The sequence below is a fragment of the Panthera uncia genome (genome assembly GCF_023721935.1).
Source record: "Panthera uncia isolate 11264 chromosome A3 unlocalized genomic scaffold, Puncia_PCG_1.0 HiC_scaffold_11, whole genome shotgun sequence".
NCBI lineage: Eukaryota > Metazoa > Chordata > Mammalia > Carnivora > Felidae > Panthera > Panthera uncia.
The window spans coordinates 61,004,120-61,018,820 of record NW_026057578.1 but is presented as its reverse complement, the minus strand read 5'-3'; the positions used below and the strand labels follow the sequence as shown (position 1 = coordinate 61,018,820).

The 14,701-nt window shown below is 48.3% G+C and overlaps 1 protein-coding gene across 2 annotated transcripts in view; it reads left to right on the top strand.

Moving 5' to 3' along the window:
• The window catches only part of CNNM4 (cyclin and CBS domain divalent metal cation transport mediator 4), a 42,624-nt gene extending 28,457 nt beyond the window's left edge, over positions 1-14,167 (top strand). The window contains exons 2-8 of one of the 2 annotated variants that reach the window (XM_049651410.1): positions 385-528; positions 806-940; positions 3,654-3,823; positions 4,132-4,228; positions 6,081-6,143; positions 9,390-9,571; positions 9,879-14,167. In XM_049651410.1, coding sequence (XP_049507367.1) covers positions 385-528; positions 806-940; positions 3,654-3,823; positions 4,132-4,228; positions 6,081-6,143; positions 9,390-9,571; positions 9,879-10,076 — 989 coding nt within the window. In that variant the 3' untranslated portion in view covers positions 10,077-14,167. The remainder of the gene's footprint in view (positions 1-384; positions 529-805; positions 941-3,653; positions 3,824-4,131; positions 4,229-6,080; positions 6,144-9,389; positions 9,572-9,878) is intronic. The other variant, XM_049651411.1, reaches the window with a different exon arrangement.
• The last annotated feature ends 534 nt before the right edge of the window (positions 14,168-14,701 follow it).

Genomic DNA, 14,701 nt, shown 5'->3' with positions numbered 1-14,701 from the left:
AGTTGGCACACACATGTCTCTGACTGATGGCTCCACTGTCCATGGGTTGTCAACGTGGGTCTTTCCCCTCTCCAGGACTCTCAGGAGATTCTGATACACAGCACCAGACAGGTCCTTGCCATTTTCATTCTACTGAAACAAAAGGTCTGAAATGCCTTGAGATTTAAAAAATACTTTTGGTTTTCCTTTTCATAAGAGCAATATCTGTTTGCAATAGAAACTTCAGGAAATAAAGAAAAGGGAAAAAAAACCACCCATACCCCACCCCAGTGACTCATGACCCCACGTGTGTTAACGTTTTGGTGGAGGAGTCTCATGCCTGATCCCTTTGTTCTTGCCTGACTCATTGCATTGTCCTCCCCCCCCCCCCCCCCCCCCGGCCAGGGAAGTCCCACCTGGCCATCGTGCAGAAGGTGAACAACGAGGGTGAAGGTGACCCCTTCTACGAGGTGCTGGGCCTGGTCACCCTGGAGGATGTCATTGAGGAGATCATCAAATCTGAGATCCTGGACGAGTCGGATATGTACAGTGAGTTCCATCCTCTCCACAGGCCCGGAACCTTTTCCTATTCACATCCTAGGTGCCCCTAGGTGGGAAGGCCACAGTGCAAGGACATGGGAGGGCTGGCACCCTGAGACCCAGGAACTCCGTGTCTCACCCTGGCCAGGGACCTTGCCCTGGTGCAGACACTGCTGCTTGTGCCTGGAAGAAAGGACTGCAGAGCTGGGGACTGGAGAGCAGGTTCTAGTCTGTTCCTGAGTCATTGGGGTTCAGTGTTCTCAGTTCTAGATTCTGCCTCTTGCAGCTGACAACCGAAGCCGGAAACGAGTATCTGAGAAGAACAAACGTGACTTCTCAGCCTTTAAGGATGCTGACAATGAACTCAAGGTGAAAATTTCACCTCAGCTACTTCTGGCGGCTCATCGCTTCCTGGCTACGGGTAAGAGCAAGTGGAGGGCCTTCAGGTGTTGATGGGATACAGTCATGGAAGAAGGATTCTAGGCCTCTGGCTACTTTCTCCCATGGGACAAGGGCTGTGTCAGGTGAAAGGTATAGGGAAAACATGATTGCCTCTGAAAGGGGGCAAGGCGCCTTCCCTGTATCCCTGGGGCACACCTTGTGATTTGTTTTCTTTGTTGATGGGTTGCCATTGCAAATTTCTAGGAAGCAACCAAGTTGGTTTTGAAAATAACCACTGGGAGTACCTGAAGTGGGCCCTGGGGTTCCGCAGACCCATGGGTGCTGGGGAGGAGGAGGGAGAAAGAGGCCTTTCCACATACTGTGGGCCCACAGCTCTTGTCTGGCACAGCTCTTGTCTGGCACAGCTCTTGTCTGGCTCGTGCACTCCAAGGAGTCTCAATCCAGTTCTGTTCTCATCTCTCCTCCTTCCCCTCTGCCTGAATTTGCTGGGTCCAGCAGGACTTGACCTCTAGGCCAATGACATTTCTCTCTTCTCACCCCTGACTCAAAGCCCCTTTGGGGATCTGGGTGATTGATTTGAAAAGCTCCTGCCTATTCCCCACCTCCCCCCAAAATCTGACTTCCTTCCTAACTCTCACTTGCTGAAGGATGTTAATTCTCTTTATTTTTCCTGCCAGGATATTGACGATAGTGCTAATGATAATGATGATAATATTTATGAAGCACTTTCCATATGGCAAGAATGTATCTAAGAGTTTTTTTTTTTTTAATGTTTATTTATTTTTGAGAGAGAGAGAGACACACACACAGTGTGAGCAGGAGAGGGTCAGAGCGAGAGGGAGACACAGAATCTGAAGCAGGCTCCAGGCTCTGAGTTGTCAACACAGTACCTAATACGGGGCTCAAACTCACAAACGGTGAGATCAGACCTGAGCCAAAGTCAGACACCTAACCTACTGAGCCACCCAGGCGCCCCAGAGCATGTTTTGTTTTTAAAGTAACCTCTATACCCAATGTGAGGTTGTAACTTGTGACTCTGAGATCAAGAGTCCTATGCTCCACTGACTGAGCTAGCCAGGAGCCCCAACCCTACCAAGTTTTGTTTTGTTTTGTTTTGTTTTGTTTTGTTTAATTGTTACTATTTTTTTTTTTTAGAAATCTTTTTTTTTTTTTTTAAATGTTTATCTATTTTGAGAGAGAGAGAGTGCTGCACCTATATGAGCAGGGGAGGGGCAGAGAAAGAGAGAGGGAGAGACATAGAATTCTAAGCAGGTTCCACGGTATCAGTGCAGAGCCCGACACGAGGCTTGAACCCACAACCTGCAAGATCATGACCTGAGCCGAAATCAAGAGTCAGATGCTCAGAGAAATACAAATCAAAACCACAATGAGATACCACCTCACACCAGTCAGAATGGCTAAAATTAACAACTCCGGCAACAACAGATGTTGGCGAGGATGTGGAGAAAGAGGATCTCTTTTGCATTGTTGGTGGGAATGCAAACTGGTGCAGCCACTCTGGAAAACAGTATGGAGTTTCCTCAAAAAATTAAAAATAGAACTACCCTATGACCCAGCAATTGCACTATTAGGTATTTATCCAAGGGATACAGGTGTGCTGTTTCGAAGGGGCACATGCACCCCAATGTTTATAGCAGCACTATCAACAATAGCCAAAGTATGGAAGGAGCCCAAATGTCCATCGATGGATGAATGGATAAAGAAGATGTGGTGTATATATATACAACGGAGTATTACTCGGCAATCAAAAAGAATGAAATCTTGGCCATTTGCAACAACATGGATGGAACTAAAGGGTATTATGCTAAGCAAAATTAGGCAGAGAAAGACATAGCGTATGACCTCACTCATGTAGAATTTGAGATACAAAACAGATGAACATAGGGGAAGGGAAACAAAAATAATATAGGGAGGGGGACAAAATATAAGAGACTCAAATACAGAGAACAAACTAAGGGTTGCTGGAGGGGTTGTGGGTGGGGGAATGAGCTAAATGATCAAGGGGCATTAGGGAAGACACTTGTTGGGGTGAGCACTGGGTGTTGTACATAGGGGATGAATCACTGAATTCTCCTGAAATCATTTTTTTTTTAATTTTTTTTTTTAATTTTTTTTTTTTTAACGTTTATTTATTTTTTTGAGACAGAGAGAGACAGAGCATGAACAAGGGAGGAGCAGAGAGAGAGGGAGACACAGAATCCGAAATAGGCTCCAGGCTCTGAGCTGTCAGCACAGAGCCCGACACGGGGCTCGAACTCACGGACCGTGAGATCGTGACCTGAGCCGAAGTCGGACACTTAACCGACCAAGCCACCCAGGCGCCCCACCTGAAATCATTTTTGCACTAACTTGGATGTAAATTTAGAAAAATAAATAAATTAAAAAAAAAAAAAAAAGAACCAGATTCTCAGAATCAGATATTGAGCCACCCAGGTGCCCCAACCCCACGAGGTTTTTAATCCTCATTTTACAGATGAGGAAACTGAGACACAGGTTAAGTAACTTGCCCAAGATCACACACTATTAGTGCAGGCGCCGCCATTCCAGCCTAGGCAGGTGGGCTGACTGGAGTGTAACCTGTTTGGATCCAAAGGTGCTTCCTTCCCAGGGAGGTGCAGAACCAAAGGGAAGGGCCTGGGCAGGGAGGGGGCTGTGTTCCCCACGTTGCCTATTCCAGGCCCCCTGTGAAGTCCTCATCTCTCTTCCTACAGAGGTTCCCCAGTTCAGCCCCTCTCTAATATCCGAGAAAATCCTGCTTCGCCTGCTCAAGTACCCAGACGTCATTCAGGAACTCAAGTTTGATGAGCACAACAAATATTACATTCGCCATTACCTGTACACCCGAAATAAGCCGGCCGACTACTTTATCCTCATCCTGCAGGTAAGTGGCCTGCTCCGTGCCTGCCCCCCTATGCCCACTGTCCCCTCCTTGCCTGCTGAGGTGGCTGGGGGACGCAGGGCTTTCCTGCCTAGGGAACGTCCAGCCTGCCCCTGAGCCTCTGCTCCCCCTTTGCCCACCCTCTTCCTGAGAAGCCACCCTTGAGTCTCCAGGTCAGGGTACCTGAACTCTTCAGGGCTCTGGAACCAGCTCTTCCTCGCCCTTACTTCTCCCTCTTGCTTTGTCCTTTTTTCCCTCCGTTGAGTTTTCTTTCTTAGTCTGTTTGTTTTCCTGGCCCTGTGTTCTTCCAGGGGAAGGTGGAGGTGGAGGCCGGGAAGGAGAACATGAAGTTTGAGACAGGCGCCTTCTCCTACTATGGGACCATGGCCTTGTCCTCGCCCACCTCTGGTGAGTCGCTGGGTTGCATCTGTGCTTCTGTGCTGCCCTCCAGCATACCTGGGTTGGGCGGATACTTAGACTGGCACCCAGAACCTGGGGCAGTCCAGGTGGCTCAGGGGAGAGGGAGGCCAGTCAGGGCCAGAGTTGTCAGGGCCTAGCAGAGGTGGTCCAGAAGAGCTGTGACTGGCTCCTTCGGACAGGATTCTGAGAGTGGGGAGAAGAGATGGGAAGGGGAATCTGCGCAAAGGCCTGCATAGAGCTGAGAGCATGTCTTGAGATGTGAGAACAGCCTGCCAGAGTTGGGGGAGGACCATGGGGAGTAAGGACATGTCGGGGAGCCCCAGAAAGTTGGCAGCATTTGGTTGTGATAGGAAGCAGGAAGCCATTGATGGCCTTTGAGCAGGGGGAAGTACGACAGCAGAATGGGCCAACCAGGCAAGCAGCCACAGCAGCGAGAAGAATGAGTGGAGACAGGTGGAGGGAGGCCACAGGCTCTTGCTCATGGAGACTGGGTTAGGGAATTGAGGTGGAGAGTGAGGGGGTCCAGAGTGCCTATGGTTGGGAGCCAGGCCGGGGCCTATTTGCTGGGCAGGTTGCAGATGGGCTTGACTTTTCAGGGGGCTTAGCCACTGCCTTTTGGTTAAGGGCTGGATTTTTTTTTTTTTTTTTTAATGTTTATTTATTTATTTTGAGAGAGAGATAGCAAGTGGGGCAAGGGCAGAGAGAGAGGAAGACAGAATCCCAAGCAAGCTCTGCACTGCCACTGAGGAGCCCGGCATGGGGCTTGAACTCACAAACTGTGAGATCATGACCTGAGCCAAAATCAAGAGTCAGATGCCTAACTGAGCCACCCAAGTGCCCAGAGGGCTGGTTCTGATGGCAGAAAGGGATTTGGGACAAAGAGGGACTGGACATGCCCTCCAAGAGAGGTTGTGGGAAGTCCAGGGAAGGGCCACTCTGGCCACCCTGGCGCTTTCTGCTTCTCCAGTCCTGGGTGGTTCAGGCTCCCCTTGCCAGAGGGACCTTGTGACTAAAGTGGCACCCTGCAGGCAAGACCCAAGTCTTGCCAGATTGGCTCCTCACCAGTTGTATGACCCTCTTAACCTCCAGAGGGGCTCCAGGTTGCTGCAGGCTGGAAAGCGAAAATCTACTTTATTGCTGGGGGACAGGCCACACATTTAGGTGTGTGTGCATCTCCTGGAGAGCCTCTGTGCTATGCCTGTTGCTGTCCTTTGACAAAGAAGACCTGTGCAGGGCCCAGGGCATCCATGTATATTGACACAGCTCAGCTTATCCACTGGTGTGACGTAGCTCTGCCCCTCCACCAGCATGAGCAGGCTCCAGGAAGGAGAGAGTGAGGAGACAAGGTTCCAGAGCTGGGTTTTGGAGCAGTTGGCCTCTGCCTGGATGCATTGGGCCTAAGGAGGATTTCTCTGCCCCTCCCAAGAGCACCTCTTGCCATCCAGCTGGGGGAAATCTTGTCCAGAAAGGCACAGGGTCATGGGACATTTCCTCCAGGCACGCTTTCTCTGCAACAATGCCTTAGAGGCTTGGGTCAGAGTCCTGGGCTCTATCCTTTGACCTGGAGGCACTCAGTTCCCACTTGGAGTGGCCAAAAGGAAGAAGGGATGACTTCTGGGGGGCTTGCTTCACTGTGGAAGCTTCTGCCCCTCTCTGAGCAGGGCTTGTTGGATTGCCCTAAGCCCCTCCCCATCAGAGCCATGTCCCCCTTTCCATTGTGCCCCCTCTTTGCCCAAGGGAGCCTGACCCCCAGCAGATCTGCTTCTCTATCCCATACCTGTGGCTCCATGTTCTGCCTCCTCACCCTACCCATCGCTGACCTTTTCCTCTTTTGCTCCAGTGCCTTCAACCCAGGTCGGGTGTCCGCCTGGCAAGCGGAACTCCCTGCTCTCCTGGCTCTCAGGTAACATGGCATGGCTGGAGAAGTTTGCACTGCCACCTATCGCCTGAGCCCACATACCACAGCTCTACTAACCTCTCCCAGCAGGCACTGGGGCTCCCCACAGCACCTCAGGCCATCCCACCCGTTCACACTTGTGGGCCAGCTTGATTTGCACTGGCTCTGCTTGGCCTAGGGCCCAATTACTGGGTGGCTTTGCCCTGGTTCTGGAAGAGCATCCCCAAAGGTCCTTCAGTCCTTGAGAAGACACACACACGTGCACATGCACATACACACACGCACGCATCCACACAGATAGGGTGGGAAGGGAGGGTTGCTTCTGGCCAGGCCAAGTGAACCCAGCTGTTCGGCACCCCCTGATCAAGGCCACTCACAAACATCACGATGCCTGTCATGTCATCAGCTTTTTCTAAAAAACTTTCCTCCTTTCTTCACAGGCTTTGCTCTTCATTCTGTTGCTGCTGGTGTCTGCCTGCCAGGGGGAGGCAGCCGCCGGGCAGTTAGAAGTGCGGCCCTGGGCAAACTGCCCTGTTTGAATGCTGTCTCTGCAATTACTAGCTAAATGATTCCGGGAGCTGACTTACTCTAAGTCTTTGTTCCCTCTTGTGAAATGGGAACAATATATGTGCCCACTTCTTAGAATTGTCAGGAGCAATGAGAGAATTGGTATGAAATGTTAGAGCTCAATTGTTACTTCTGTTTTCTTCTTGATTACAACTAAAATGTGCTATTCCAATCATAAACTATTGAGGAAGAGGCCCAATGCCATATACTGTTTCTGGCCTTTGCTGGGACACACTCTTGAGCCTTATCCCAGAATTGCTGGGCTGACTGAGTCAGTTCTCAGTCATTTATGTGGAGGCAGCAGAGGGTGGCGGAAGGTGCTGGTCTCACCATCAGAATTCTGGCCTGACCTGGTGAGCCCAGGGGAGGTTAAGAGCATTACAAGTGCCTTTGAGCTCCAGTCTCGCTGTGTAACTTAAAGAAGCTCCTGAGGCCCTGACAGTCCTATCACCAGAGTCCATCTTTTCCCATTTTATATTCGTACAGCTGGGTTTTTTCTCCTCAGCTGTACCAAAGGACATGTTTTTATCGATTCTCTTTAAAAAAAAAAAGTAAAAAGGTGATTTAGAAGACACTCAGCCTTTTCAAACAGCCACCTTTTGGCTGTAATAGAAGTGGGAAGCTGACAATGGCCTTTGAGTGGGTGATGTCCAATGACAACAGAATGGACCATATTGGTCCTCCTTGGCCAACATCTCAGCCCCCTCTTCTCTCTTCTGCTCTTGCTCTTGTGTCACACTGGCCAGGAGTTTATGTATACATGGTTTAGATCCTGATGTTTGTACCTAATATGGGAACAGAGATGCTTTTCCATAAGCTTTCTGGTTAGAGCCACGCAGTATTCCCCCAGGCACATGTGCCTGCATTTGTTATTCCGCCCCTTATGTATGTTCATTGGGGTCTAAATAACACCAGGATGTGTTGTGAAAAAACTTTCTCTGTGTTTAAGATTATGTTCTCAGGATATCCTTTCAGAATGAAATTACCAAGTCAAAATCTCTTAATTTTTTTTTTACACATTTATAGTTCTGTTTTAATCATAAAAGCAACGTAGCTTATTTAGAAAGTTGAGCAAATAGAAAAAGTCTTAAGAAAATTAAGAAGTATCATAATTTCATTATTCAGAAACGTTTCATATTTTGGTCTATTTCTTTTTGGGCTTCTATTTTTAAAGGGCCGTGTCACTAATCTGTGTTGTTTTTAAATTCAGTTTCTGGAGCATTAATAAGCATTAATAAAAGCATTCCATCATCCAAATGATTAACATGAAATATTAGGTAATATCTTTAGTATTTGTGTTTCTTTTCTAGGACTTAATCAGAGATGTTAGGTTAGGATAAGTGATATATGCACACGATCCTCTCTAATGATTGTACACCGCCCAATCACAGACTACCCAGACTATATTTTCCTAGTTTTATGAATGAAGCTCAAAGATAGAGTATTACTCAGTTCAGTCTCCCTCAGTTAAACTTGAATTGGTCCTTCAGTCACCTGGATTCATTGTGTTTGCTGTCTTCACTGAACTATTTGTTAGAATAGCTAACTTAATAGTTAGTTAGTAACCTAGTGGTTAAGTAAATAAGCTTAGTGCACTTCCTGTTTGTTTAAAAGAAGCCAGCATGCCTTCACAATTAACTTCTTTGTGCATTTCATTGTTTTCTAAGTGTTCTCAAAAATAAGAGCTAATGATGTACAATATGGGTACAGTTCCTTTTTCAAAATAAGGAGTCTGTTCCTTCCTCATTTGTGGTTGAGTCATCCCCCTTTCCTGGTTACAGTCGTCTGAATGGAGGCCTGTGCTGCCCCTGGTCATGGGAAGAGGCGCCTTCACCACTACCCCAGTCTTTGCCTCAAGGGAGGGGCACTTGGACCAGCCTGGAGAAAACCACCAGAGTGGGAGGCCTGGAGCTCTGGAGGCTCTAGGTTCCTGTGAGAGGAACCTGCTGCCCTTGTCCCTCTTGTCACATTGACTGGGGCCAGCAGACACAAGTGGCTGGGACAGTTCCACCCAGAACAGGTCATGTGCAGAACATACTTTTGATGTCTGAAAAGCATTTTAAGGGGCGCCTGGGTGACTGGGTCAGTTAAGTGTCTGATTCTTGATCTCAGTTCAGGTCTTGATCTCAGGTTCATGAGTTCGAGCCACACATTGGGCTCCGCGCTGGGCATGAAGCCTACTTAAAAACAAAAAACAAAACAACATTTTAAGACGTGAATAGGGCATGGTGTTGTGAGGTCTGTGTGGATGCGCAGGGAGAGGGTGCAAACTGTATGTCTTCCTTTAATATAATTTAAAAGTATATAGTGTATGTCACCTGATATAAGCTGGTACAGAGACAAAGATAGCGACTTGTCTGCCATGGCAGGGTAATCACTATGTTGCCCTTGACTGATTAGTTGTTGGGGAAATGAGGGTTGTGCAGCTATAAACTTTCTGTGTCTTCGGTTTTTGTTTTCTGCTTTGGTAGGCTTTTTAATACTTCTTGCACAACACTTCTAAACAAACTAACTCATTTGCTTTGATGAGGTCAGATCTTCTACTGTTGGAGCTTCTGCTTGTCCTTAAGAACTGTTCCCATTCCTGGTGGGGGCCCTGCTCCCAGGTGTCCATGGGACAGGTTAGCAAGAGGCTGTGAGGGGCCACCGGGGGCTCCTGGCCTGACGACCTGTCTCTCCCCACAGACCACTCCCCATCCCACCCCACCACCCTCAGTCGCTCAGCCTCCCTCAGTTACCCGGACCGCACGGATCTCACGAACACAGCTACCTTGGCAGGCAGCAGCAACCAGTTTGGCAGCTCCATCCTGGGCCAGTACATCTCTGACTTCAGTGTCCGGGCGCTCATGGACCTCCAGTACATTAAGGTGAGTGCTTCCTGTGTCTCCATCTGGGAAGCGCTGTCTTCCTTGTCCTGGGCATTTGGATAACTCTGCCTCAGCAGTCAGCAACTTCTTTCTTTTGCCCACCACACATGGCACAGAGGGCCTGGTCCCAAGATGTGTGTCCTCCTTATTCTCATTCCTTATTTTCACTAGCTTCCAGAAACTCCAGCTAGTCACGTCCTCTCTTCTGGACTCATAGCCCAACCCTGACCAACCCTGTTCCCCCGGGTCCTGTAAGGTTTGCCTCTCAGTTCCTGCTCTCTGTGAACCTCATCCCTTCCTCCTGCAGATCACTCGGCAACAGTACCAGAATGGGCTGCTGGCCTCACGCATGGAGAACTGCCCTCAGTTTCCCCTGGATGGCTGCACCATCTGCACAGAGAACTTGGCCGGGAAGGCTGAGCTGCCTGTGGTAGATGAGACCACGACTCTTCTCAATGAGCGCAACTCTTTGCTGCACAGAGCTTCCCATGAGAGTGCCATCTGACAGGAGGGCCCGGGGCCCCCCGCCAGCCCCGCGGGGGTCTCCCCAGTGGGCCCACATGAAGATAGGGAGCCTGTTAGGCCAGGAGGGGTGCAGATAGCCTGTCTAACTGAGCAGCCAGATGGCCCCCAGAGTGTGGGGGTTTTGGCCTCCGACAGGGACCTCTGAACAACTCTGAGGTAGCGGCTGCCCAGTTCTAGACTGGCAGGGCAGTGGGCCAGCTACCATGAGCGAGGCTGTTTTTTACTGAGAGAATTTCTGAACTAGGCTCACTGCTCCTCTTTTTAAATATTGTTTGGGGAAAGGAATGGGGAAGGTAAGACAGGGTTAAGGAACTTTATTTAAAACGATTTTTTTCCCCATAAAAACTTTAATTAAAAGGGGTAGGGTTTCTCACCCCAGGAAGCAATAGCCATAATCTGCTCCCAGCCGTGACCTTCTGGCTTATGTCCCTGACTCAGGGAGCCCACTCTTCCTCCTCTTCCTCCTCTCCCTCCTCCTCCTCCAGAGAGGGGATCCTAGAGGCCCACTGGAGGAAGGTTTTCTCTCGGGAGGAAGATAGTTCCTTTCAGGAAACAACCAAATAGCGCTGAGAACAACTGCCTGGACACATGCACTGAGGCTTGTCTGACGTTGCTGAGGCTGAAGGATTCTGGGTAACTGTGATGAGGGACATGGTACTCCCAGCTACAGAGAGGAGCACACCTACTCCTGTCAATCGCTGGATCCTGGAATTTCCTAGAACTCTGCTGATGGGCTCTTCTGGTGAGTTGGGCTAGGCTGAGGATTCTCACCCCTGTCTCCACTGGTTTGACTCAGATCAGGGTCTCACACCTTGAAGATCACTTACCCCTGCTCCCCAGGCCCTGCCCTTACTTTTACCAAAGGTTTCCCCCTAGGCGAGAGAGCATCTGTCTACATTACGGGTGACTTGTCTGAGATACTCCTTTCCATTCCAGGAGGGAATCTGGTCATGGGCATCTGTGTTGTTAGCAATTAATACATCCCCCTTCCCACCCCACAATGTTAAGTCAAGTGTCAGTCACTGACCTATGAAGCCCTTCTTTCCTGACTCCCTGCTTCTCATCCCCAAACCCCAATGCCTCTTGGGGATTGAGGACAACAGGACACATAGGAAGCCAACCTAAGGTTCTTCATGCCCTTTCCTGTGTGGCTGAGGCTTACCCAACCCTGTTCACACATGTACAAAACCCAGGAAAGGAAGTTTCTTCCTAAAAGGCACACAGCTGGCAGCCCTGTTGCCCCATCTTTGTAATCCTAGCCTGAGTTGTCATCTTGGCCTTGGCTCAAGCTGGTGGTACTGGAACCCGAGAGCTCCGTCCCCACATGGAGTTCTGCCCAGGCAGTTTTTCCTTGGGGCTGAATTAGGCCTTGCTGCGGGGCTCCAGGCTTGCCACTGTTGGGGAGGCTGTGGGACCAAGGTCCATGTTGGCCCTTTCATCAGGTGAAACAGGTGCCCAGGGCCCAAGATCAGGCGAGGGAGACTTGCAAGCCTTCCACCTAAGTAGTATTTATTGACCCTTTCTTCAGTCAGTGACTTCTGTCACCCCAAGTACTCTATTCTTCAAGCGCCTGGAGAATCCTAACTCTTGGGACCAGGAAATGTCTTGTACCAAATATACTTGCCTGGCCAGTTTAAAGTCTTCCCCAGTCACAGAATTTATTCGTAAAAGTCTGGAGAGAAAGTGGGAATACCCATGGGTTCTCAGTCATGAGAAAAATAGACACTAGACCTTTATTACCTGTTGGGGGAAACCCCTCAGTTTTCTACAGGAGCAGCTTGCTTTCTGAGTCCGCACGGGAGCTTGCAAAGCTGTGTTCCTGAGAGACCTGAGTGCCAGGTGGAGCAGACCGTATTGGCCTGAACCAAGTGAGTGTGTGTGAAGTAAAAGGAGCAGGTGCACACACTTCCACAGCTACCTCTTTGCACACACAGTTACTACCAACAGATGGTCCCTCCTCCCCCTCCCTTTTCCCATTTATAATCACTTCTTGCAGAGGGTCATAATTATTTCCAAATAATCCTGGTCCGATGACTTCCTCCTCCCAGTGCAATTTTTCACTTCCTATTCCAACCTCTGGTTCCTGGGCTGAGCCATACCCTGGAACTGGCCCACCCCTGCATGTCTTCCCATGTAAGGGAGACCTTTGTAAATGGCCTCCAAATGGGTAGGCAAGTCACAGCCACCGTAGCAAATAACTCCTATTTATTTTGCATAAGATTTTAATTTGTATATTTTTGTGATTTATTTTGGCATTGTTATGAGTTTGACTCTCGGGGAGTTTTGTTGTATGACTCTTGTGTCTTTTGTCACAAGACAATGATAATATTTGCTAAACAATATATGGAATTTATTTTTGATTGGTAATAAAAAATGAAATATGAAATCTTGGTGAGTCTATAATTTGCCTCTTTGAGTTCTGTCAGTATTTGGTACCTGTCATAAAGATAGTGGCTGTGGTGGCTGTCACCTATGACAGGGTAAGGGGCAAGTATTCTGGCAGTGTTTAATAGTAAAAAGGAAAGCAGAAATGAAATTTACAAAATATGTGTAATCAAGGCTATTGTCACAGGAGCTAGAGAGTGCCAGCTGCTGTTAGATGTACAGGGCAAATGTGCTCAACTGCAACAATGAGGGGTCTTGTCAAAATGGACACCATAGTCTTCTGCCTACGGGTACTGGAGGGGGCAGTCAGCATGGGCAAGTCGCCCCTTCTCTCTCCCCTGAGGGCCAAAGGAGAAAGTTTTATCCAAAAGTATGATCACATTGTTTCATAACATGCAGTCGCCTTTTTGTCCTTGCCCATGAAGTTGGTGGAGGACTCAAAGTTGGAGAGCTCATCCCCTGAAGAGCCCACCTGAGAGTCGCCTCACTGCATCCACTCTTGAGGTTTCTGCTGGGTAGACTTGCGCAGCGCCCATAGGTGCTGTGGCTGTGGTAATCGAGTGTGCTGAGGCTAGAGGCTCAAGCAAGCCAGGCTTAACAGAGCAGACAAATGTGGGGAATATTTAAAGGGGAGAGAAAAGGACATTCCAGATAAAATAGCAGATGCAAAAGCTTGTGTATAGGGGGACACGAGAATAAATTTCATCTGACCATATGTTCCACACATGTTTAAGTCCCTGCTACATGCCAGGTGCCACCAACAACTCAATGAGTTTGGTGAGGAAGAGTCCCTGAGGGAGATAGTCACACCAGAACCTTCTGATCTCCTGTGTCCTCCACATGGAACTCTTCTCCCAGGTCTTTGTGAGGCTCACCCCCTCACTTCATCTAAGTTTCCGTTCAAATGCCACCTCCTTGGAGAAGACTTCCCTGGTCACCCCATCTAAAACAGCATGGACCCAGTCCCTCTGTCCATTTCCTCAACTTGCTTCGTTTTGCTCCATAGCATTTACTGCCAGACAGTAAAATGAGGATTTATGTGTGGTTTGTTATTCCCACACTAGAACCTAAGTTCCAGGAGGGCAGGGCCTTTCTCATTCCCACATGGTACCAGCACTAGAATGGTACCTGGTACACTGTAGGCACTCAATGCAGGAAATACTTGTTGAATGAATGAATGAATGAATGAACGGGTCTTACAAGAAGGTAAGTATTGGATGCTGTTGGGGAAGAGCACATAGCTCCCATAACCTTGACCCAATCTAGTCAAGAGATGGTAGAGGAAGACTGGCTGGAGTAAACGACACTTGCAGACTTGAGAAATAAGCAGGAATTTGCCAGTGAAGTCACATTAGTTATGAGTTTGAAACTCAAGAATAAGTATTTAGATGAAACATGGGAATGTTTTGAACCAAATGAGCAGTAAGGAAAATGGCCTGGAGAGGATCAATGAGAGACCTGAAGGTCAAGTGGCATGTATCTCCACTGATGCAGTGACTACCCAGGGGAGGGGGGCAAAGAATGGTACAGAGCCAACAAAGAAAGAAGCTGGTGAAGTACTCTTGCGGCCTCTTAACAGAAAATCACTCCTTGAGCATCTTTGCCCTACTGGATTCTTTTTGTCTTTGGGTATACACAATTTAAGTGAACATTTGTTTTCCGAGTGCAATCCAATTGTCCTACCCAAAGGTTCCAAGGGAGCCTGAGACCAAATCCATAGGGAGTTTTTCCTCTTTCCTCTGGGACTGTTCTTTGCTAGTTAACTTTTTATCTGACTTTCATTTTAACCAGGTCTTCCATTCTGTTTCAAGGTCAGCATTGTCTCTGGACTTGAAAGAAGTGCTAACTAAAGGAGCTGAATTTATAAATTTTTTCTTCAGAGGATGCATGCTGATCCAGTAGAAAGGCTCAGTAGTGTCATTATTGCTTCTGCTGGTGGCTTATTCTGTCATCTACAAGTGAGGCATATAGCACCATCCAGATAATAAAAACTGGAAACATGGAGACCACGGTTTGCACAGTTGGGATAGTCACAGCACTGAGCTTATGATGTTGAAGAGACATTATTACCATCCTTTGAAGAGTTTTTCACACTGTTTTTTTCTTTTGGTCTTTCACACATGGATTTGTTCATTTTTGCACATTGCCTTCCACACTTAACTGTGTGCCACAGTACCTATACTTATTCTTTTCATGACCTAGCAAATGTGTTTCTGTAGA